General features: G+C 41.3%; 2 protein-coding genes across 6 annotated transcripts; one reads left to right on the top strand and one right to left on the bottom strand.

Moving 5' to 3' along the window:
* Positions 1-6282: 6282 nt before the first annotated feature.
* polm (polymerase (DNA directed), mu) lies at positions 6283-13481 on the bottom strand. Of its 4 annotated transcripts, none has more exons than XM_034602798.1 (12): positions 13408-13481; positions 12992-13184; positions 11907-12084; positions 10610-10708; positions 10347-10517; positions 10193-10264; positions 8903-9023; positions 8688-8820; positions 7242-7344; positions 6732-7154; positions 6568-6651; positions 6283-6412 (listed from the first exon to the last, which is right to left on the bottom strand). In XM_034602798.1, the coding sequence occupies exons 2-12, from the start codon at positions 13174-13176 to the stop codon at positions 6326-6328; spliced, it is 1656 nt and encodes a 551-aa protein (XP_034458689.1). In that variant the 5' UTR covers positions 13177-13184; positions 13408-13481; the 3' UTR covers positions 6283-6325. The 4 variants fall into 4 exon arrangements, with proteins under 4 accessions (XP_034458689.1, XP_034458690.1, XP_034458688.1 ...); XM_034602799.1 differs by having other exon boundaries at positions 13404-13462; XM_034602797.1 differs by having other exon boundaries at positions 12992-13259; positions 13404-13460.
* A 1757-nt stretch (positions 13482-15238) lies between these two features.
* On the top strand, positions 15239-23679 carry gnsb (glucosamine (N-acetyl)-6-sulfatase (Sanfilippo disease IIID), b). Of its 2 annotated transcripts, XM_034602810.1 has the most exons (13): positions 15256-15725; positions 16849-16908; positions 18345-18548; positions 18788-18853; positions 18957-19055; positions 21018-21185; positions 21281-21363; positions 21703-21821; positions 21910-22013; positions 22107-22208; positions 22293-22403; positions 22567-22677; positions 22777-23679. In XM_034602810.1, the coding sequence occupies exons 1-13, from the start codon at positions 15483-15485 to the stop codon at positions 22924-22926; spliced, it is 1620 nt and encodes a 539-aa protein (XP_034458701.1). In that variant the 5' UTR covers positions 15256-15482; the 3' UTR covers positions 22927-23679. The 2 variants fall into 2 exon arrangements, with proteins under 2 accessions (XP_034458703.1, XP_034458701.1); XM_034602812.1 differs by lacking the exons at positions 22567-22677; positions 22777-23679 and adding an exon at positions 22473-22540 and having other exon boundaries at positions 15239-15725; positions 22293-22434.
* Positions 23680-25307: the final 1628 nt, after the last annotated feature.

Here is a 25307-nt window from a genome sequence, read left to right as displayed (position 1 = left end):
CGGCAGTCTCCAGCAGTTGCCCGCCCCGTCTGTAACACAGTCAGTTAAGGTCTCTTCCCCTGTCCTATTGATCCCTATCAACCTCATCAAAGGCTCCCTGGGCTTTGATGGGGCCAGTGGGACTGGTCCCGGTGGACGAGCAGGCGCTGCGACTCCCCTCGTCAAATGGGGGAAGATGGTGGGATGGAGTGATGGAGGGGAGGCATGTTTTAACACTGTGAAATTTAAATTTCTCTCTAAATGCTGGAGGCAGTTACACACCTGAGGGTTCATACATTTTACGGCAGGTGCTGGTGAATATCCATTCTTACTTTTACAGTCCTTATACAAGCAGAACTAAATGACAGTGTACAGAAACCTAAAATGTAAATTGATGCCTGACTTACAGTATCTGAGGGAATGTTTGTGTTTGCTGATGATGTCATATTGCTTTATACGTCAGATTTTTGAAACCTTACTCTAATCTGGCAGTGTTTGTGGGTGATTGTGTGATATGCGTTGTCATGCGTGTTAGTGTGGACAGAGATGATTTCTTATCTGGAGGAAAATATTGATTTTGAGGAAAATGAAACAAACATATTTATCTAAAAACGTTTTCATGCACAACGCAGCGGGAGGTTCTCTGCACAGACGCGTTCACAACAGCATCAAATCCCCCACATTATTCAGGCGGGAGGTGGAGCTGCCGGGTGCGGCAGGCGGAGGCAGGAAGTGACGTATTTACTCCGCTGCGGAGATCACGTGATTTTTTTTTTTTACAACACACAGACTCTCGGTGTCGCCTCTTATCACCTCAAACTCTCTTTTCATCTTCGTCAGTGTCTTCAATGTGTGTGTCACCGCTTTTTCACCGAGATATATATATATATATTTTTTTTATTTTTGCATCTGTTACATGTTAACCCGCCCCCTTACTCCCGGTGAATCCAGGGGGGATCCCCTGCTGTGTTGAATGCAGGACTTTTACTCACAAACATGGTTCCCATACTGCTTATTTGTCTCTTACGTCACTTTCTCTTTTCAGTATCACTCTTGGCTTTTCTTTGTGTTGTTAACTGAAGCCTGGTGTGGCTGGAAGAAGAGATGCGTAGAATGTTTCCAGTTCTATTCTTTAAAAAAAGCAGTTGGTATCAGGTCCTGCATCCACACTTGAATCAATTTACATTTACACACAAACTACATCCCATTTCCTCTCTGTTCTCACAGGGGCCCAGACTTGAGGTCTCCTTGCAGCACGATGTTGCTCTCATGTCTTCTTGTCCCCCAGAAACTTTTGCTTCACACATACGGTGTCAAAAGCGGAGACGTGTCAATGGTGATTTACAGACGTAAAATACGTAATTTTCTCTTCCAGCTACATTTCTTCAAACCACAGACTCAACACATAGTTCATAAAGGTTAACTGTTTAACATTTGAAAAATTAAAGATTCTGTTCTTCAGTGTATATATTATATGAAATGTGTGCACATGTCACAGAGTGGACATGAGAGGAGAGGGAGGTGTGAGCACCAACACAGTCTTTGATCCTAAACTGGTATTTAGAGGTTAATGAGGCTGTTAGGAAGAGGTGAAGGAAACGCCTCTGAGTTCACACATCACTTAACACACACACACACACACGGGAAATGTATCTGGAGCCCCTAACAGGCCACGACTGTAAATGAGGATCTCTGTTATTTAAAACAAACAGGGCAAGAATGTATCAGAGGGATTATCTACATTATTTGAGCAGGATTTAACACAAGTCAAACAAATAAATGCAAGGAAGCACTCACACACCAATATAACAGTCTTCAAAATGATTCATTACAAGTCCTGCATTCAAAACCGCATTTGAGCAAACTATTCTCGGCAAGGTATCAAAGTAAAAGTATTTAAGACAGTAAAACAGACCAGATTGTTATTACTGAGTCTTCAGTACTTCTGCTGAATTTTACTGTTAAAGCTGCTTTTAACTACAGTTTATATACATTTAGTTCCTTTTTATTTACATTTATAAGTTTAGTCTAGTGTTGAGTATAACTGTGCTTATGTACTAATTTAAAGTAATTTTCATTTTATGCAATTTTATACTTCCACTCATGCATTTCAGAGGAACTTAGTTCTGACCTGTAACCGTCCACTTCTAAAAACTTTGATGACAGAAGTCAAATCATAATATCTTCACAAAATAAAGCAAAATCTGAGAAAAGTCCAATAAAGTGTGTGTTTCAGAAATGTTGTTCTTCGTTCTTCTCCCATTAATCATGTCAGATTTATCTGGAGACCCTATGGACACAACTTTCCAGCTATATATTAAGCAGTTTAAGTATCTCCACATGGAGCAGCTACAAATGTAGCATCGTCTCTCTCAATTAACTGAAGAAATACTTTTATTGCTGATACTTAAATGTCTGTTGTACTTATAAATGAATATTTTTACATTATGCTACCAGGGCTCTTACTTGAGTAAACTTGTTATAGTTTTAACCACCTTATACACAGTTAGCTGGTTTAGTCAGTGGGGGGTCAGTGGGGCACGAATGTATCACAAGGCCAGTCCTCAGCCCTGCTCATACCTGGTATTCAACTCCCTTGTCAGCTCTATATGCAAACGTCACATACTGTTCTGATCAGAGAGATAGAGAGTGTGGAGCCAAGAGGAGCTGAGTGGATCAATATGCTGCATGCAGCACTACAATCAAACAATTCCTTATCAGCTGTGTCTGAGTGATATGTGATAGAGAAAGTGCTGCCTGGCACTGTATGAATGTGTGTGGGAATGGGTGAATGGCAAAACTGTGCTGTAAAACACTTTCAGTGTTCATCAAAACTAGAGCATTGCAAAATATAAATGCAGACCATCAGAAGACATCAGCTGAGTAGGCGGTCCTTCAATGTCACGTTCGCATTAATGTGCCCACTGCTAAAAGATTATGGACACATTGGTCCCAGGAGACCTCTGAGTGTGGTGTGGCTGATGGGATCACACCTGAACTCAGAGCTGTCCACTTGTGATGGGATCACTCAGGACAGATGTTGATACCAGGTCTGAACGGGGCCACTGGGGTCATGAGAAGACAAAGGGGAGAGGAAAGGAGAAAAAGCAAAGTTCTAATACAGAAATGTATCGACAGATTTTGAACTTTTGATTTGTTTAGTGAATATTAGACAATTTGACCCATTTGAACCTAGAAAACTTTGATTAAAAGCTACAATGTGAGAATGTAAAAAGTAAACAACACGGTGTAACAACTCTGAATCATGCCAACAGGCCCCAACTACACCCCAATCTGGTTTGATTTCCAACAATGTGTTATACTTTATAAGCTCATTCAATGTTTTCAATGTTAAAATCCAATCTGAAACATCCCTGTAGCTGTCATATATAGATGACGTAAGGTAAACAGTGCAGTATTCTCCTGTGAACTAGTGAAATAGACATACTCAAGTAAACAAAAAGCACTTCATCCTGTACTTGAGTGAATGCTTCGCTCACTGAGGTCTCACAAGGCGTCTCTGCTCTGCACAGCTGTGTGGTTTTATTTTCAGTGACTGTACAGATAAGTCGACGAGGACGTTATAGAATAAAGGTCACTGGAGCACAGGTGTGCCTGTGCATTTTCACTCTTGTTCTTTTTACACAGGCACAAGTCAACATATAGTTGAACATGCCCCGCTGTGCGTGAGGCGATAGAGATCGTAAAGAAACACAAGGGAGGAAACTAACGTCAAATAAAATATAACACGTGCGTAAAACATAAAACATAAGTGCGTTTTGTCAAGTTAACCTTTTGTACAATGCCTTCTTCTTTCATTACATCACTGTGCTCTTGCCATGCTCTTCTTTTATTAACACGATGCACAACGGCACATTCAATCCCATCACTCTATATCTGTGAATAAAAGATCAGGTGGTTTCTGTGGTTTAAGGAATTGGAACTAATTGGAGCTTCAGCAAATGAAAGATAAATTCCTCAGATCAGTGTCCTCTTAGCCAGGATGGATGGAGAGTCAGTCCATAACATAGAAACATTGATGGTTCCCACAGGATGATTCTTTAACACTTTCGTGTTCCTCTTACTTTTCTTCTAGCGCCACCATGAGGTTCACATTTGTGGTCTTTTCACAGGATTTCCTGACGATCCTTTAAATATCCCAGTGAAACAGAAGTCAGAGCTGATGCTTCTTCATATTAATGTATGTCCAGTAAAAACGCGGAGCTATGGAGGGAATTGTGGAGGACATTGATTGGTGTTTACAGTCGCCAATAGAGCTGGATGTGTGTCATGTCACAATAAGCAGCAGCTCCACAGAGAACGTCATGATGGGGAACATGTTCTCTGTTTTCAAGGACTTCTCACTACCACCTTAAAGATTTACCTGATGAGTTGGACAGCATAGGTCTCTCATGAGAGATTACGATGTAAAGAAGTTATGATGCTGGTTTGAATAAAGGGATGAATAAACAATTAATAATAATAACTTTATTTGTATATCACTTATCTAAACAAGGTTACAAAGTGCTTCACACAAACGTCCATGGCAAAAATGAAGAATCGATTGTAATAAAAGATATTCTGTTCAGTCCGATTTAAGAGCCAAATCATGACATAATAAGGTCGAGACCTTAAGTTTGTAGAGAAAACCCAACAGTCCCCACAATGAGCAGCACTTTGGAGACTTTAACACAGGGATGCAGGATGCAATCTGGGAACATGCATATTTTTTGTCATGGGGCCTTTAAGGCTGAATTTATTAATCATTTACTGTAAAATATAATCAGAGCAACAGCAGAATGCACGGGTCAGTGTATAGAAAACAATTCACATTCTATGAGACACTCATATGACAGAGGTAGAAGTAAATGGTTGATGGTCATTTGGCACATTTAGCTAAAACTAGCAGCTGTAATGAACCGTGCTTCAGGAAGGTCATGATGGTGGGTTTTCGTTTACAGGCGTTGATTCCACTGTATGACCATTTTGTGGGATGCAGTGTGTCGTACAATTTTACTAGTAGGTGTTTTTGTATTGCTTTGTTCACCTCATTTACATCAAATGGGATGAGCTGAGTAAGAGACACAGCTCCCTGGCCCTGTTCAAACCAGGTATGAACATCCGCCCTCAGAGATCCAATCCCAAATGGTCAGCGTTAAGTACATGTGATCACACCTGGTATCAAACTGTATCCTGGATGAGTCTCCTGTGAACACTCGTGATCAGAGCTCACTTCCAAGCTCTAAATGTAAACAAACACATCCGTCATTTGTGTTCACGAAGACCAAAATATGTTGTTATTACCCAGTCTGAGTTTATAGATGTGTCCGATGTCACTGTGTGTGTGTGTGTCTGTGTGTTTCAGTGCAAGGAGGGGCTGAATGAAACTCAGTAGTATAATTCTTTACTATTTTAAGAGAAATATCAATTATAAGTGGTTGTCAGTGTTGATATTGTGATGCAGGCCACAGACAAATCAATGTATGGACAATGAGAAGCGTAAAAATATACCAAGCAGGTCAGAGGACGTCGGCCGAATAGGAGCCGGTCCTTCGCGTGTGGCCCAGGACACATCTGCTTTCACAAAGAATGTGATCACATGCATCCCGAATGTGATTTTTGTGATCAGATCTCAGGATGCATTTAGGTGCATTCCCACCTATACTTAGCGCTGACCACTTGTGATCCGATCCCTCAGGATGGATGTTAACACCAGGTCTGAACAGGGTCTCTGAGAGGAGTGAAAACGGCAACGAGACACAATAACTGCTGTAAATTTCCGCCTCATAGTACAACAAACGTACAATCAATCAATCAAATTTTATTTGTATAGCCCATATTCACAAATCACAATTTGTCTCATAGGGCTTTAACAAGGTGTGACATCCTCTGCCCTTAACCCTCAACAAGAGTAAGGAAAAACTACTAAAAACCCTTTTAACAGGGTAAAAAGAAGGTAGAAACCTCAGAGAGAGCCACATGTGAGGGATCCCTCTCCCAGGACGGACAGAAGTGCAATAGATGTCAAGTGTAAAGGAGAACATCATCAAGATAAAGGTTTTAGCAGCATTGATAAGGGTAAACATTTTGAAGCATAACTGAAGGTCAATGAATTGGTGGATTAATGTCATTAATGGTCAAGTGTCTGAGGAGAAATACTATGTATCAAGCAGTCCTGCTGCAATCATAGTCTATGGTCAGCTGCCAGCAAGATCATGATCCACCATCAAGATCGGGTACAGTGTTCTGGCATCTGATAAACTCACCCCCCCTGCTCTTCCACCCCATCCGAAGGCTACGTTAACCTTTCCTTGGCCCTCTTGCTGCAGATTCTCCTCAGGTCCCCTCAGGCGTTTCTCTCTGATGGAGGAATGAACTCCAGGCCGAGATGAGCAAATATCTCTTCCTCTGATGTGGCTCTAAGATACCTCTTCTGTGAGAAAGAGGGAGAACAGACAGGAAAATAATGAAGGCAAAACACCAGCCTGATTTATTGACTTCACATAGCTTGTATTTGCAAATTTGACTTGATTTAAAAGTAGTACAACAGATCAGCTCAAAAGTAGGAGTGGGAAAACGTATATATACCTGTGTGTTGTCATATAGAGCATGGCTGTTTAGAGACATGGCCTTTTCCTGTCCAGCCCAACGTCGCAGCTCTCTCTCAAACAACTGCAGGTCAGTTTAAACATTTAGAAAGAGAAAGGCAGCAGTCGTACAGTTAGAAACGTCTGAAGCTATTAAACGGTCACCTTGGATCCCGTCCAGCCCAGCAGAGCAAAAGTAAACTGGCTGAAAGGAGAAACCACCAGGTCCACTCTCACAGCTCTCCACGGCCTGTGTCCTGCAGGTTTTATCTCCACAAGTCCTCCATCTTCACAGGATCTCTGTTCGCCAGCGTGAACCTGACTCTGTGAAGTATGATCCGTCTGCAGACTCAAGTCATCACCTTGTATCTGCGTGTGGCCTCCAACACTGCAAGGGCCCTCTACTGTATTCTGTAATCCAGTTTCTCCCTGTGTCTCTGGCTGTTTTGTTTCCTGTTTCTCCTCCTTGGCCAGTTTGAAGATGGAGAAACACCTCTCAAAGCGGTCCATGTTGGAGGCAATTCGAGCAGGGCCGTCCTTTGACTCCAGGTAAGAGTTTCTTGTTGTTTTCTGGTAGAGCAGGAAACCCTGGAGAGACAGACAAGTACTCAGGTAGAAAAAAGACAGAGAGGCCTAACCCTGGACGTATGAAGGCAAGAGGCTGAGGGACTTTACCTGTGACTCCAGCCAGGACACCACTTTAGACATCAGTCCCTCCTCGCTGCCTTCCTCTGGGTGGGTTATGAGGAAGTCAACATCATGACCCGTCAGCTTTCCTCTAAAAAAAAAAGAGTCAGTGGAAACGTTAGCCTGCTGCAGTAGAGACTCTGGACTCTTCTGGAGAGTGTAACAATGCTGTAGGTTAATGTAAAGGCCACCAGTTTTAATTTCAGCTTTAGAACAGTCAAGTTACCAGTTGAAGACATTTTTATCCTATTATCAAAATGTGCATTTATTATAAGTAGAAGATAGTAAATCATTTTGACACAAAAATGTTGAGCTTCCACCCACTATTTTTTAGATCTGTGTCTTTCTCCTTCACATTTTCCTTTTAGTGATAAACCAACTTCTCACCTCAGTCAAGCTTAAAAACTTTTTACTGATATTTTGAGAGAATTAGAGTTTTTTCCCCCTCAATTTCCCAACGTTTCCGCACACACATTGAAAATATGCATGAAAACAAGTGCATGGAAACACATATAGTCTATGGGAAAATGAATAGGAGTTTACTGCTGGAACCAGGCAAACCTACCATCTCACAACTCTATGCAAATCAATGTGTCGCATTTACCTTTATCTGAATCTTCTAGAGGATGATATCTTGTGTTTTATTTACATTAGATAACATTGGCTGTTTTTTTTTTTGATAGACCCTGTGCAGGTGCCACTAGTTATACACAGCTGACACCTAGGTCAATGTTTACTGTTAATCTGCATTGATTGAAAGAGTAAAGCCTGCACACTTACCACAGACCAAAAAATGATGGATTAGTTTAGTTAGTGGACAATGATTCAGACCTCATCAGATCTTCACCAGGTCAAAAAGACACTGACCTGATCAAAATCTGACTGGCATTGAAAGTTAAATAAAGCCATTTTCGAACAAGACCTCTTGGGAATGTCTCGTGTCACATGAACAACAGCACAGATTATCTCCGGGGTTCAAGTGAGGGGTGCTGCAGCAGGCAGAATGCAGGACGTAACATATTCATTCTGCGGTGGAGATCACTTGTTTCTGTTTACAGCACATCGACACTGGCATCGGCCCTTATCACCAAAAGCTTCACCAACCACTCACTCAAGGTGAATCCTGTGGAGGATCTGCTACTGTGTTTTTACTATACTGTGTAAACACTATAGAAAGTCTCTAGGCTCTCACTTGGACATTTGACACACAGCCCCTCCGGACAGTGTACGAAGTTCAGTGCACGTCTGAAAGCAGCTTACTCTGGTGGTTTTGAGTTAGTGTGCAGTTTCTTTATACCTGGGCCTTCTGTTATTCTGTACAGTTTGACTTCCTGATAAGCACATATGCGTAGCAGCATGGTATGAAGGCCCTGTCTTCGGTCTTTTTATGAAGATGTCCTCTCTCACACTGCCTGCTAGTGTTTGCTCTTTTACCTCCTGAATCCTCCCGTCAGAGCAATCTGTGCTCCTGGTAACACAGAAACGACGGCTTTTGCCACGATCTCTTCAACAGCGTCAGCCTCCGCCTTAGAGACCAGCTGATTGAGGTCTTCATAGTGCTCCACACCTGACAGAAAACAAGGGGTTCATTCAGACAGAATCTAGACTAAATAAAGCACAAATGTACACACAAGTGCCAAGACACACACCTGCTTGTTGGGCTCGATTGAGTGAGTGTCCTGAATCCCGTAACTGGTGAAGAGTGTGTATCCCATCTCTGATCCATCGGTCTGCTGTTTTTGGTCCAACACCAAAAACCCCTGTTAAAACCTGAAACACAGTTTTAGCGTTAACCTCAGAAATCGGTTTAAGGCAGACGCAGTCTCCAAATAGCTTCGCACAATGGAGAAAATACACAAACGATTGAAATGAGAGAAAACATTTAACATTTAATAATATTATGTGAGCCTACACATGTATCTTAATGTAGATTACCAAGAAGATACATTTAACTTTCTATATTTACAGTTTTAGCTTAAATTTATTTAGTTTATAGTTTATTTACTTTATATATCATCATGTTATTGTTATTATTATTATGTCATCTTTGGTGTACTAAGGACCACATTAAATTACACAACTTAAGTATACTGGCATGCAACTCTGTGATGAAGTGACTAAGTACATTTAATTTGGTACTTTACTGTTTTATACTGTATGTTAGTGGTCCCCAGACATTTTGGCTTGTGGACCCTTATAATGAAGTGTGGATCATTTGATGCTGATCACTCAAACATTTCCTGGAAATACAAGGTCCCTACTAGTTGTATGGAGGAGAATGTGATATTTTGGTCCTCGGGAGATCACATATCCTCCCTGCACCCACGAAACTTAAATAACAGATGATTTGGTGATATTTCCCTCATGAAACCCCAAATATCCTAAGGCTCCACTTCACTTCCTCATTAATAGAACTGTGAAGTTTGATGAAAAGGAATGAAACAGACAGATGGATGGACAAAAAGGACACACGGCAGATCACTATATTCACCTGATTTATATGCTAGGAGAGATGAAAACTGTTATTAGCAAGTAAAACATGGTTATGAGGAAATGAGGGGTGGCAGCATCCTCTTATTTGAAAATTGATACATATCTAATGGCAAGAAGAGGAACTGGTGGGAAAATGCACATCCTAATAAGTTTTGTTTCCTTCTTTTTTTGTTTCTATTTAATGTGATAAATCTTGTCCTAAAAAAGATGTGTGGAGTGTCAAGAAAAGAAAATATTGTCAGTTTTTTTATTCAAAGGATTTGTGGGCAATATTCCAAAAGACAAAAGCAACAATGTATTGAAAATGTATGGAAAAACAACGTTTCAGGAGATAGGACTTTTTGTCTTTTCTTCTCGGGGTCCCTTAGAGGCTGGAAACCACTGTGATAGATCATGAAATATATACATTGCTGCCAAAAACTTTATGAGCAAAAAAGTCCACAAACCTTTCGAGCTTTATACTGCTCACTTTGCTTCATAGATTCCACCTCACTAGATAAGCCATTATGCAAAATGTCCTATAAGAACGGAGAATGAGAAGGGAAATACCTTAGATCATCTTTAAATTTTATAAAACAGCCAAAAGTAGATTTCACCCACTTTGATGACTCTCAGTGAATGTTCTCCGAGACAGGGCAGCCCTCTGAGCTGCGTCATGCACGTCACCGGTTTAGGGAGAGCCTTCAACACGGCGGCAGCCCGGCGAAACGCGACACCTCGCCCCTCCTGGTCACTGAGCTCAGCGTTTTCAGCCAGGAGGGACAAAGCATCCTGAGAGCGAGAATACATTTATACTGTGTGATTTATTTTCTGTCAGGGTAGGCTAAAGGTGTAATAAATGAGATGTGTGTTTGTTGACATACGGTGAGGAGGCTGTTATTGTCGTCCGGAGTGGTTCTTCTCTGACAGGCGTAGCTGGGCACTGAGAACACCACAACCTCTGCTTCATCAACCTGCTGCTGCTGAAAAATACACAGGGATTAAAGAGTCGTACAGTTCTGCATTCAGCAGGCAGCTACAGGGGAATAGTTAGAGTTGTGACAGATCAACTGCTTGTAATATATTAGTTCAAACACTATCTATAATTCACATACACTTTTTTTTTTGTTCTTTCGTTTTTTTGCATTTATCAAAAGTGCAAAAAACATTTGATGTTGCTGGTTTATTCTCAGGGACCGTGAACATTTATAACAACAACCATAGTAATAATAACAATAATTTTGATTATTTTGTTTATTAGTAATTGTAGTAGTAGTAGTAGTAGTATTATATGAATTACTAGAGATAGCCCATCAAATAAGAAATAGTAATCCTACATTATTCACTATGCATCGACATCAATTATTATTACTTATTCTCAGACAAAGGGATTTAACGTAGTGATTGTTTTCTGTGATGCAGTCACATTGCAACAATGAGACAGTGACACATGACCATGTGACCGGTTTGCAAGTTAAATCTACGCTAGCAAGATGCAGTTGGGCAGATAACTTTATGGGCTGCCAGTTTCTTGACTGGCTGAATATCAGAGGGTGAGTCCCACCGAAACTTCAAAGCCACAAAAATGGTGTTTGGGTCAACTTAAAATCACAAAGTTATCAAGTTCATTTATAAATATGGAAAGAGCAATAATAAAAAGAAGAGAAATTAGTATATAAGTAGTTAACTTCATACAGGACACCAGTGTACATACTATACTGTCAGGTACTATTCTAAACATGTAATACAGAAGCAAACTAGAATGTCACTCACATACTGCTGCCAAGGCCCAACATTTAAATCAAGCTGCACCAAATTACACACACTCAAGATCCATGAATTATTCCCTGGGAAACCAGTTTAGATGTTAAAAGATTGTGAAAGTGAAAAAGAAATTCTAGTAAATATAACGGGTTCTTCCCTTAGCTATTCTTCACACTTCCACCAAGTTTTGTAGTAATCTATCCTTAGGTTTTGCATAATCTTGCTAACAAACGAGCAAATATACAAACCAACATGCATACAAACCTTGGCAGAGATTAAAAAAAGATTAAATAACTTGACTATTAAGTGTTATTCTTAGAGGTTTGACACATGGGCCTAGATTTCCTACACCGAGGGATGTAATAAATACAAGGCTCAGAAAAGCAGCAGTGATTCTTGTTGTACAGTAAAATGTACCTGTAGTTTATGTCTGTCCAGGATTGGAACCGGACGGCCTGCGTGCATGCTCTCTGTGAACCAGCTGATGTCCAGGAGGTGAAGTGGAGCTCGGCCCTGAGCCGTGTGCTGTGAGTCCAGCCACGTCCGGACCTCATCACCAGAGTTGTTTTCAGAAACGACATGTGTGATGCTTTGACTGTGAAGAAACAATGTTCAACACAACACCTAATGTAATGCACAGGCTAAAACATAACAGACATACACAATAAAGCTGAAAAGATGAATTTGAGAATAGAATGCAGGAAATTCTGATTTGAAGTTTAAGGACCAGTGTGTAGGATTTAGTGGCATCTAGTGGTGAAGTTGCATATTACAACGAACTGCATACCCCTCCCTTCATCTTCTCTGTCCAGACATGTAGGAGAACATTTAAGTAGCATAAATAAAAGTGAGAGGCCCTCTACAGAGCCAGTGTTTGGCTTGTCTTTCCTGGCCTACTGTAGAAACATGATGGAGGACGACCTGCTCCCGAAGCAGATATAAAAGGTCAAACCTTAAAGCTATCGGGCTCAAAGATGTGAAAATGTTTTTACAGGGAACATGAGACTTATTTTTTGCTCAAATCCACTCTGAACCAGAGCTGGAATTATGTGTCCAACAATGAGGGTTGGACTCTGTAAAAAGCTTTAAAGAATAAGTTTTCGTCCAAAATGGGAGCTAATCTGTGTCCAGGGCTTTCAGCCTTCAGTGTAATAGTGTGGGGATTGGAGGATATACTGAAGCTCTTATGTGTTCAGGGCCATTTCAACTTTTTCCAGGTTTCTACAGACAGTACAGGTAGCTTCATTTAATGCACCATTTAATGAATAATAGCTTTGTTAGAATGAATAATGTCTGGTCCTGTACCTTGTGAATTAAATGAATTTTATACTCTGCTTCTTTATAAAGTTCAGCTTCCATGTGTGTTGGACATGACAAGCTACAGATATATTAGTGAACATGTTGACATTTAAGGTTTAACTTGGAAAGATTCTATGATATGATGTTTTCCATATAAGCCTCTGTAGCAGATTTAAAAGTTTCTATTTCCCTGCACTTGTTACCTGAACGATTCCTCCACTCGAAATCCTTTCTTTCGACCCAGCTGGGACAGGAAAGCTCTGCGACTGGCTCCCATTTTTCTCTCCAACAGGAACAGAACGACCTGGGGGAACTGGGTTGGTGGATGATCTCCACTGCTGTCAGCCCCAATGTTCCCAGTGACTCTTCTTCGCTTCAATGGCACCATGGTTCACTCTGCAGTTAAATACGACGGTAAACCATCAGATCACACGCTGACACTGATGCCAACAAACCTGTCAAGTCCACGTCCTGTGTCAGAAAGTAGGTATTTGAATTGATTTGGGCTCTTTAGCCCCTTTCAACGCCTCATACGTGGTCTTTTATGACGCCTGTTATTATGAAATATAAAAATTAACAATAACATGAATAGATAGACATAGGAAATGTGGTTACTCACCATATTTTCTGAAACAGCTTGTAAGAGGGAGGAGAAGCAGTGAACTTCTGTGCAGGCGTGAAACCGGCAGCCTCCACCGCAGCTTGCCTCTGATTGGGCAGGTTTGGGCATGGAGAGTTGTGACTGGTCAAAATTAGGGAAGCGATATCAGGCTAAGCCAACTAAAAGCAGGTTAGGGGAGGACCTTCGCTGCACGGCCGACACCAACAGTACATCACCAAAATAACTCCGGCTGGAAACTGTGCACTGTGAGCCCAGAGTGCCCGGTATGGAAGACAATTTCTGCCAATAAAAAATATACATATAATTTACAACAAGTCATGTCAATGAACTAATTTCTATATTTTCCATTTAATAATATCCTCCCACACTGTATTACTTTGAACCATGTCTTTCCTTGTTTACAACTTTGAGAAATAAATAACCGAACAGTTTTAAAAATGAAAGCTCCCTGCTTCATTTTTTTGCATGTCTCGCTGGATGACACTTGAAGCCTCTTGGAGCTACAACCCAACAGGAAGTCCACCATTTTGAATTTATTGTGCCGATTTTGGTGCAGTTATACTGAATATGATGCTGAATTTTGGTGATTCTTGTTGAGACTTTATAACTGACCTGTAAATGGTTAAATCTGCACCAAACTTCATGTCTGGTAAGAGTCTTGGACTGAACACGTCTACATATGCAGTCTCAGTCACAGCACCACCTTGTGGCAACAGAACATTTGTGCTTTGACACTTTGACATCATTCCCAGAGCAGGTTGATCATATCCACTTCAAATTTGGTCATAAAAGCATTGAGACCTTCATAACGCTTGTGAATATTGTGAGGTCAAACCCAATGCGGTGGTAAGTAGCTGTTTGTAAACAGTGTAGAATGCTTGAAAACTCACCAAATTTGGAACACACGTCCGAAGGTCTAGAATCTTTACTTTGATGGGGTTGTTTGGTATTTAGTTGTGGCAAGATGCCTCACTCGCGCTCACTTACAAAATGAAACAAAGTAATTCCTGCAACATGTTTCACCTAGATTGATGAAAGCTGAAATGCGTACATATCAGGTCAAGACTTAAATTCAAAAGGAAGTTCTCAATTTTGAATTTGTGTGGAAAATATAGAGTCAATAGATACACAAACTCTTCAGGTTCAAATGTGTGTAAAGACGATATGTCAGTGAGCACTAAAAGAGACTTCTGTCATAGTTACTTCACTGTTGCTCAGGGTCTGTCGCATCCGGTCTTCTCAGTTTGTCACTCTGGCTACAATGTTACACAGCATCTTGTTCTGCATTTACAAAGTATTACTATACTTTACTTTACATTATTATAGAAGGTAGAATTCATGCCCCACACATGTGTGATCCATTCAACACATGATTGTACATAACACGTTATTTTTCAGCTTTGTTTTCTTTGTTTTATCAGCATCTTCTTGAACATTGTCCTGTGATCATGGAAACCAGACTCTAATTCCTTAAACGCACAAACAAACTTGGCTAATGAAACTGAGTCTGAATTCTAAGAATTTGGACTTAGTTCCAGCCTGTGAGTTACTGTCTCATAGTTTCGATTTAATAATTAAAAAAAATGTCGTCTTCTTTTTTCTGATTTTGACTTCATACCTTGTAATTGTGTCTTAGTAGCTCCTAACTTTGGCCAGGTATTCTTAAATTATAATTTCATCTATTAGGTTACTGTGTATATTTTCACTTGCTATCTCACCATTTTAATTCAGGAAAATAAGAGTTAAAATAATGAAATGATAAGGTTTGAAACTTAAAGTATTTTAATATGTATTTGTCTTACATTTGATGTGAAGTATTTGTCAGTTAAGTTGGATAATGTCCGTGCTGTACACTTTATTTACAGTCTATGGTTGTACACCGTGTCCTCTGTCCTCTCTCCTCCCACTGATCATATGATCAAATACACTTGACTCCACTTCCTCAAACTGTGAAGCTGTCTGTCCAGCTTGAACACACGCACACGCACACCCACACCCACACGCAGACCCTCCCCCCTGCAGCAGGAAGCAAAAGCCTCGCCGCGCACACACACCCCGGTAGTTGTGTGTCCATGGAGCCCGACCGGACCCGGCGTTGTGGCGGTGCTGCTCTCCTGGTCATGGGCGTGAGGAGCGGAGCCGGAGCCGGAGCGACGACGCCCCGCCGGCGGGGGACAGGTCTCCCCGGGGCCGCCACACTCCTCTGGCTGCTGCCGGCGCTGCTCACCTGCTGCGTCAGGTGCGCGGAAAGTGCCAAACCGAGCAACGTCGTGCTCATCCTCGCCGACGACCAGGATGTTCTGCTGGGGGGGATGGTGAGTTGAGTCGGATCACACATCAGCGGTTTTCATGCTAATGACACGTGTGGGATTATTGTGATCGCACCTCGAACTCCTGCCGACGCTTCCTGTCAGGTTTTAGAGTGGGTTTGTTGGAAGTGACCTACAAGTTAAGAGTCACCCTTCACCTCAATACCCACAAACAGCAGCTGGAAGTTGGGCTGAGCCAAACCAGTGCCCTCAATGCAAGAACCTACGCAGCATGATTCATTCACAAAGACATTCCAATAGTTTAATGAAATGGAAATCAAGAACAGGGATGAAAACAAAAATAAAGGTGGCAAGTAAAAGTAAACAGTAAAAAGGAAATACATGGGAATCCAAAAGGCAGCGTGAACATCCTTATCTTATATTGTTTGTGTTGTCAGCAAATGATGCAAGAAGTATTAAGATCTTCTACTCAATGTATAGAGGGAACTGTACATTATAAAAATAGTTCTTATTACAAAGTATTTAGTATAAGCTGCAAACGGACCACTAATTGTGTCAATGTGTCGTCTTGTGTCCTGAGACACTTCAACTAGCGTTTTCAGTATTTTTCTCTTATTTTAAAGGATATTTTGATGATTGTTGTCTCTATTAATCCCGTTATATGTTGTGTTTTCTAAAAGGGGATGTCAGAAAATAGTAGAAAATTCCCATTACAACTTTTCAGATGTTTTCAAATAGCTTGTTTTGTCCTGCCAGTCATGCAAACACAATCAGTCATCTGTCAAAAAATATAAAGAAGTGCAGCAAATATTTGTCCTTTTTGCTGTCAAATGACTGAAAGGAAATGTATGGCAGTTCCATCTGCCGTGCCTAGCCTGGCTTATTGATGCCATACCTAACGCAGAGATTGACACAGTGATAATAAACTTAGCGAGGGATTTATTTACAATAACTCTTATTAGGCAAAGAATTGATTGAGAGTGTTTAAGTGCCATCATGAGTAGAGTACCCACAGTATGTTTGAGTTTAAGAGCCATTCATTCACAAACTGTATCAAGGAGTTGGTTTTGTTCCCACGAAGGGAAAGCCTGACGCCACCTTTAACGTTGTGTCACGCTGTGAGATGTTTCACTTTGTTTGTCCATCTCTTCTTGTTTCTGTTCTGCAGACCCCGATGAAGAAAACAAGAACCTTAATAGGAGAAGCAGGAGCAACCTTTGTGAATGCTGTGAGTCCATTTACCCAAGTCCCGTCTTTCACTTCCATTTTCTCAGCTACATTCTACAGGGAAATACTCGTATAGCTCTTACTTTGCTCTTCTACCTTTGTCTGCCAACGATAAATATTAGTCACCTTTCAGGTCAAGAGTTTACATTAAAAAGATATACTCAATATATTGAATAAAATGCATTGCTAAGAATTGACCCTGTGATTTCCCAACATGTTGGCGTGCGCCTCCTAAAACAAATCTAGTCCAGGCTAGTCTGGTTCAGTTGGGTAAACTTGTCACATTTCTGATCCGTCTGTGACATTTCTCCTCTAAAGCTCTCACATGGTTTCCTTAAAATAACTGGTCACAAGGTGAAACCGGGAAACACTTACAGTTAATGATGAGCTCGTATGTCGACATTTTGAAATACCAAGCCAAAATGTAGGAGATCATGATACTAACTCGAAATTATATTTATGGTATTAAGTCAAAATTACAAGATAAGGGGCTTGGTTTTATAAAGAGCATGGAACAAGTGGATTAAGGGTGTGTCCACATTCAAATCAGAACTATGCATTACAAAGACATAGTCTCTTAATCAGAACATGCAGTAAACCAATTCGAGTGACATCCACCATTCCCTTTCAAAGCCAAGTGAGCTTGCACATTGCTTTTATGATGGTGTATTCACCAGTGAGTAAGATGCGTTTTTTTTATATTACAAAAAAATGGAGGCACTCCGTAGATTGCATTCTTCTGCCAAGTCATCATCAGCACCAAATGACACACTTACAGATAATCAGTTCTCTGAGTATGCCGGATGTTTCTCATAAAAAGTGGATGTGAAAAACGGAGACAAAGACATTCACGGGTGCTGATCTCCATCGTGGCAACATTATTTATAGAATCACTTCCTCTTTAGCAATTTTGTCTACAAAATAAAATCGTGTTTGTTTTGTTGCTTTAAATGGAGCTGAATTGCAGAGCTTTTATATTCAAAAGTAGTAAACTTGGGTCTGAACATTTTAACGACCTCTGAAATAGCCAACATGTAATGCACGAGAAGAGAGCAGCAGCTCGGTAAATCATTCGAAAGCCGCACACGTCAACAGGAATAAAGCAAATTCTGTTCCAGTTTCTGAAAAACATTGACTATAAATCTTCCTAGCAGACAGCAAACAGTGAAAAGTGACAGTATATTGTCGAACTGTTTGAAGAGGACTCACTAATGACAAGGCATAATTCTGAAGTAGCTCCAGAGCATTAACACAGGCCAAGAAAACAGAACTTTCTAAAGTGGCAGGTTTAGGACTCATTCAGGGCACTGCACTAGTGTTTTTAAAATGTTGAAACTGGATGAACCAAAAAAGTTTCTTTCGCCACCCCTGCAGCCCCTCCGCTCTCCTATTGTCATCTTCCTCTTATCGCTGTTCTCTCTTCCTTCTCCTCTGAAGTACACAGTCACGCCGCTGTGCTGCCCCAGCAGGAGCAGCATTTTGACCGGTCAGTACCCCCACAACCACGAGGTGAGGAACAACTCTCTGACTGGGAACTGCTCCAGTCCTCAGTGGCAGAAAGGTCCCGAATCCGAGGCCTTCCCCGTCTACCTGAGCAAACAGAAATACCAGACATTCTTCGCTGGCAAATATCTTAACCAGGTTTGAACACGTGTAAACTTTACCTTTTTATTTTAGACACAGAGTTCTTCCCTAGAAATCTATAACAAGCTGTAATAATTGTAAATAAGTACATCAATTGTGAATTTGTATGGCACCAAATCACCACATGCATGATCTCAAGCCACAATGTGGCCACAACCTCTTGTTGGTGTAAGAGGAAATGTAGGGGCTCACCGAAGTGTGTGACATGCTAAACTAGATGTCTCTTCTGCCACCAGTATGGTAAGAAAGACGCAGGAGACGTCAGCCATGTTCCTCCTGGATGGAACCATTGGCATGCATTGGTGAGTTTCAAAAACACACATGGAAACACACACACACACACACACACACACGCTATTTTTCCAGGTGTTTATGTTGTCCCAACCTTTGCTATATGATTATCAGGTGGGGAACTCACAGTACTACAACTACACACTGTCCGTCGACGGCAAAGAAGAAAAGCACGGCGACAGCTACGAGAAGGACTACCTCACGGACCTCATGGTGAGTGACTTCTATTGAGCCTGTGTTCAGCAGCATTTCACGCATTAGGGCAGCTCCACAGGGACATTAGGTCCACAGGGACATTTATGTAAGACTTTATGGGAAGAAAAAGACTGTTCCCCTCCAAACGGACTGAATCAGCTGTTGTTAAATATAAAATGTCCATCAAGTTGTCTGGCAGTCAGCAGAGTGAAAGGTTAATCAGCAGCCAAACAGTGAATGAGAAATTGAAGAGGAGAACTTGTTGAGCTGTAGGAGCTGGTAGATTTTAGTGTGTCGGTTTATTTGTGCTTTGATGGAGCCAGTTAGTGTCATGGTTTCATGGTTGTCATGCGACTGCTGCGTGTCGTCCTCGTCAGGTGACACGAGCCATCTGCTCTGAGCAAAGGTTGTGAAAACTCCACTTCCCCTTGTCACCAGCACTGCTGGCTGGAGGTAACCTGCAGTAATGTCAGTGCCTTTATCAGCAAAAAAACCTGTAACCAAGCACAAATCTTTAAGAAGTACTAACACAGAACTTGTACAGTTTACAGTATTTCCAACACAACCGCTCTCACAGTTTATGGGTTGTGTAGGGGGCGCTCACAAGGGCTGTGTCTGAAATCACCCGCTCCTCACTAGATAGGCTGTTCTATGCAGTGAGCTCATTTGCAAAAGAAAACAGAGGCTTTCGGACTCTACTCTGCACCGATGAGTACGTCCTTGTTGTTGGATTATTATGACGACGACGACAACAACGTCGGCCGGTAGAAATCCCACAATATATTTCAAATGTTTATTTTACACTTTAGTCTTAATACTTTAGGTAAAACACACGTAGAATGATCATGTTTATATGTAGAAATAAATCTGTCTGCCGCAGTTTGTGTTGTGATGCTCTGCTCTAATTTACATTAGTGCGAGAGGTCGGGCTGTTCCTGCTTCCCTCTCTTCTCTGTGCCATTTCATTTTCCTGTCAATGCCGAAATCCTTTTATTTCGGACACCACGACAAAATGGCAAACTCACTATATAGTGGACTGTATAGTGATGCGTGGGTGATTTCAGACATAGCCAAAGTAGACCTGAATGAATGCAGGTGTATGGATCCCCACAGCTTGATTCTCAGTGTCCCTGTAGGTTATTTAGTCGTCCCAGTTACTTATCACAGGAAGTGTGTTTGTAGGTTATCTGAGGATGTAGAGGAAGACGAGTTCAACTGGGTTCAAACTGTTGCTGCTGATATTAAAGTCATAAAACTAAGTGTGGGGCAAAGTGAAATTTCGACCTGATGATGGCACTAAATGGAAGGTTGTGATTGGGTTATTACGATTCAGCCCAAGGGGAAAATTAATGTCTTGTATTTACCAAAAATCATGTTACTCCATCCAATTATTTGTCTATATATTTGAATGAAAACCTAAAATCTCAGAAAAGTCAGCCAGGGTGATCCCGTTTCTTCTTCTTCTTCTTCTTCTTCTTCTTCTTCTTCTTCTGGGAAACTTGAATGTCTGCACAAAACTCCATGGTAGTCCATCCACAAAACCATAATGCTTGCGTAGCTTAAAAGGAATGCTCGTGGCACTTTCACACATAACTACTCTGATTCACTTTAAAAACAAAGATGTTATGTATTGTAAAAAAAAAATCTAGAACTGAAACTAAACCAACATTTTAAGGAGAAAATAGTCAAAAGGAAAAATCCAAACAAAACCAACCATCTTGTTAGAAGGACTTAGCAGCCAAAGTAAATTGAGCACTGAGGTATCTTAATAGCATGTTGTTTAGCAACAAACCAGCTGTAATTACACGCTGTGTCCTGTGGTAGTAATGGCTCACAGGTGCCACAGTACACTGGTCCTCTTCTTGTAGCTCACTGGGTTTATTCTAATCCGGTCCTGGTCCTGTCAAACAGACATCCTGTTGTTCTCTCTGAGTTTTCCATTCACTGCAGTTTTCTGTCTCGGTTTATTTTGCAATGCAGTTGAACCGGTCCCTTAAATTTCTGGAGGGCAAGAGCCCCCATCAGCCCTTCTTCCTGATGTTGTCTCCTCCGGCTCCTCACTCCCCCTGGACGGCAGCGCCTCAGTACCAGAAGGAGTTTGGTGACGTTAAAGCTCCTCGAGACGGGAGTTTTGACAAACCAGGGACGGTACGACCAAGAGTAACGTCAAACAATGGGAAGTTTAATCACTGCTTTTTAAGTTGTGATGCCAATCGATCTGTATTCTTATCTTTCTGTTTCAGGACAAACACTGGCTGCTGCGTCAACCTATCCACCCCATGCCAGAGAGCTCGCTGACCTATCTGGATGATGCATACAGGAAAAGGTACGTCTGTTTGTTTGTGTGCTTGTCCACCTGTGTGTCCGGTTACTCCTCCAAAACCCATCCTCCTTTCCTTTGCTGCACTAAAATACAGGTTGTAAGTTTGCTTTTCTCATTATATGGCATGCACTATTCATTTGCACAATATATTTTAATAGGTAAAGTCCAAGGTAATTAAAACAGCAACTGAAAACAAAGAACAGGTACTTAAATCACAAGAAACATAAATGTCCGGAAATGTGTGAAAGGACTCCGATCGGACACGAAAGAGAATCTGAAAACATTTGAAACTTTTTAATTACATTCAAATGACAACTGAACAGACGACCATCCCTCCTGCAGGTGGCAGACCCTGTTGTCTGTGGACGACATGGTGGAGATGCTGGTCAATAAACTTGATAGTATGAAGGAACTGGACAACACCTACATCTTCTACACCTCCGACAACGGCTACCACACAGGTCTGAGCGCGCTCCACTTGGTCCTCGGATGCTTTAACAGCAGCGCACCTCAGTGTCTCACTGTGCTCGCCTGTCTTCACTGTTCCAGGTCAGTTCTCTCTGCCCATCGATAAGAGGCAGCTGTATGAATTTGACATCAGGATCCCGCTCTTGGTCCGTGGTCCTGGCATCAAACCGAACCAGACGCTGAAGGTCCCGACACATTTGTTGCCTGCTCCTTTGCCTGTCATCTTTGGTTTGATGTATTTTCAGCATTTGATATTTCTTTTTGCGCGACTCCTTCAGGCTCCAGTACTGAATATTGACCTGGCTCCAACCATAATGGACATAACTGGCCTCAACCTGTCCTCTGTGAATGTTGATGGGCAGTCTTTCCTCAGTCAGATGGTCAGCCATTTTTATTTGAATTGACATAAATGTTTTCATGAACTGCTCTCATTTTCGAAACATTAACTGAGGTTTTCTGTCTAGGCTCCCTCACTGCGTAATGGAAGTGTCCGTCCCTTTTTCCTTGTTGAGTACACCGGAGAGGGACATCCCACAACGGATCCAGCGTGTCCCAAACTAGGCCCTGGAGTATCTGTATGTGCAGTGAGATATTTCAATCTGGACCACAGTGTGTGGGGGGGGGGCCGCAGCAGTGGCACTGCACTAATCCTGTGGATGCCAATACTAAAAGAATAACAAAACCATCATTGCAATAATGCTTGGTTGCAACACTAATTTAAAGTATCATTTTCTCCAGCAATGTTTCCCAGACTGTGTGTGTGAAGATGCCTACAACAACACCTACGCCTGCGTCCGGACCCTCGACGGCAATAACAACCTACAGTACTGCGAGTTTGCCGACAGCGAGGTAGAGCGTGACTGTTTGGTATTTCTTCGTGACACACGTGATTCTCTTTGTGAAAAATGGGTGTGAAACTTGGTGTTTGCCTTCCCTTTGTGTCCCCAGTCGTTTGTAGAGGTGTACAACCTGACGTCAGACCCCCACCAGCTGGAGAACATTGTGAAGAAGGTGGATCCAACCATCCTGCAGGAGATGAACCAGCGGCTCATCAAGCTGCAGTCCTGTGAGGGGGACAGCTGCCGTAACATCAAGTAACGGAGAGGCAGCAGAGCGTTTACATACTTCAAGAAGCTGCCAAACACCCACTACTATCATACTATCATACTCGCACACCTCTTTCCCACCAAATCAGCTCCGGTTCTTCAACCGGTTTACATTCAGGGTTCTTGGAACTGGATGCTACCCAGTGAACCAGCCTGCGTTTCCACCAGTTTTGAGTGGAACCATTGTGATTTAAGGTTCCGTCGTTAGCAGAGGGCGTTGAACAATGCACAACGAATATAGACAGTAGTAGCAAGATGGTGGATAACGATAAGCGCTTGTCCTGTCTTTACAGAAACTGTGTTTGTCGGCAGACCACTGCAACTTTTTTGTATTTGCCTCCTTCACTCTCCATTTCCAGCCAATGTATGACACACTCACTTTTTTTTTTGTTGCCGAAATGGTCCAGTTCAAAATCAGGTGTACGAATGGGAACAGAAGCCGTTCCATGTTGGTGGAAGGTGGTAGTATAAAAAATTGCACATGCTGGCTCACTGCTGCACAGGGAACACTTCAAGAAAGAGTTATGCACTTATTTGCCTTTTTGCTGAGAGTCAGATGAAAAGTTTGATAACCACAACTGGTTAGCTTATCTTTGCATAAAGTCTGGCAATAGAGGGAAACAGCTCCGTCCAAAGTCTCCTCTTCTACAGTTCACTGATAAACACCCAACATCTTGTTTGTTTCATTTCTGTCCAAATGACACAGCTGTTTTATGAGGGTTTGTGTGATGAGACATCGCCAGCAGATTTGTTGTTTTGACACTTTGTGTATTTTTCTTTTCAAACCCTCAACCACAAACTGAGCAAGTGTATTGCCTTAATCATTTTTTCCTATGTTTTAATCATTTTTTCCAATGATGAGTCCAAATGCCCGCTGAGCTGTGATTTGTATTAATGCCTTCACGCATGGTACTATTTTCTTTCTGGACAGTGTTAACTCCTCGTCCCATTCATTCTATTGAAATGGCTCTACTACCAGTCAGTCCATGTTGGCTCATGTGTTTCTGTTTACTGCACTATCAATGCACTCTCTCTTTAAAGTGTTTGGAGTTCACAGTCCCATGTGAACATTTTACCAATCGCAGATACACAAAATGTTGCCAGTATTTGTTGTTGTGGAGATTTATTGAGTTTAAACAGCCGGTACAGTGTAGCTCTCTCAAGCAATCATCTCTTTAAAGGAATCGTGCAAAATGTTTGGATATATGCTTATTTTTAATCTTGCGGAGTGTGGGAATAGAAAATGAATACCACTCGTCCTCCTATTTCATTTAAAGCCAGCTCCATCAGCTGGTTGACTCAGCTTATCAGAAAAGGTTGAGGAAACAAAGGGAACCAGCCGCCGTGGCACAGTCCAAAGTTAACAAAGTCCACCTACCAGCACCAGTAATACTTACTCATTTACATGTTATGACTTATTACATCAATTTGATAAAAAAATGAAGTTTGAAAGTGACAATTTGCAGTTTTAGAGGTTCACAGTATGTATGGGAACTTGAGCTGGGACAAAACCCAACATAAGACAGCAACTTGTCATATTGACATTTTTTATAGTGACATATCATGAATACATTTGTGAGCTTTACAGCTGCTGGTGATTGGACAGAGCCAGGCTAGCCATTTCCCTCTGTTTCCAGTCTTTATGCTAAGCTACGCTAACTGGTGGCTGAATCTTTCGACATAACTGCAGCACAGACGCAAGTTTTTGTAATTGTGCAAAACTGTTAGACTTCTCCCTTATGGTAAACACACCACTGTTTCTTTGCTTTTCACAACTCTTAGAAATCATGCTCATTATTTTATCCATGAAGCCCTTTCATGAATAGACACCATCCAATTTTGTGCCTCAGATTTAAAAATGCAGAGATCTTTTGATTTTTAACCCTGATATTTGTGACTATATTTTACACTGAATATCAGTGATATTTCTTAAGAGTCTTGTGGAAAAAGTGCTGTGTGTTTGTGAGGAGTCCATCAAGGGAAATTTCACATGGACTTGTGTGCCTTTTTTATTTGCACTGACCAGGAACATGTGCCTTAAATGTGAATGTACTTGCACTGTGATGAAACATATTAGAAAATAAAAGAAACTTTAAATGCAATGTCATTTGTATATTTCCTACGAATCACACAGCAAATACAATATATATATATATACAGTACAATATATAAAGCTGCACATGTTGACGTATGTTTTCATTTATATAAATGTAATAATGCTGTAGGTAAAGTTTTTTTAATGTATTTTTCCGCAATTATAAATTCTCCTATAATTGCAATGGTGTTTTATTATGTTTATGCAGCAGCTACCACTATGGGCCCGCAGTTGAAGTTTTGGTTGATAAGATCTTGTAGAACTACACTAGAACTAAA

This window comes from Hippoglossus hippoglossus, chromosome 12 (assembly GCF_009819705.1).
Source record: "Hippoglossus hippoglossus isolate fHipHip1 chromosome 12, fHipHip1.pri, whole genome shotgun sequence".
NCBI lineage: Eukaryota > Metazoa > Chordata > Actinopteri > Pleuronectiformes > Pleuronectidae > Hippoglossus > Hippoglossus hippoglossus.
The sequence above is the reverse complement of the archived record's forward strand: the minus strand, read 5'-3'. Positions and strand labels throughout refer to the sequence as shown.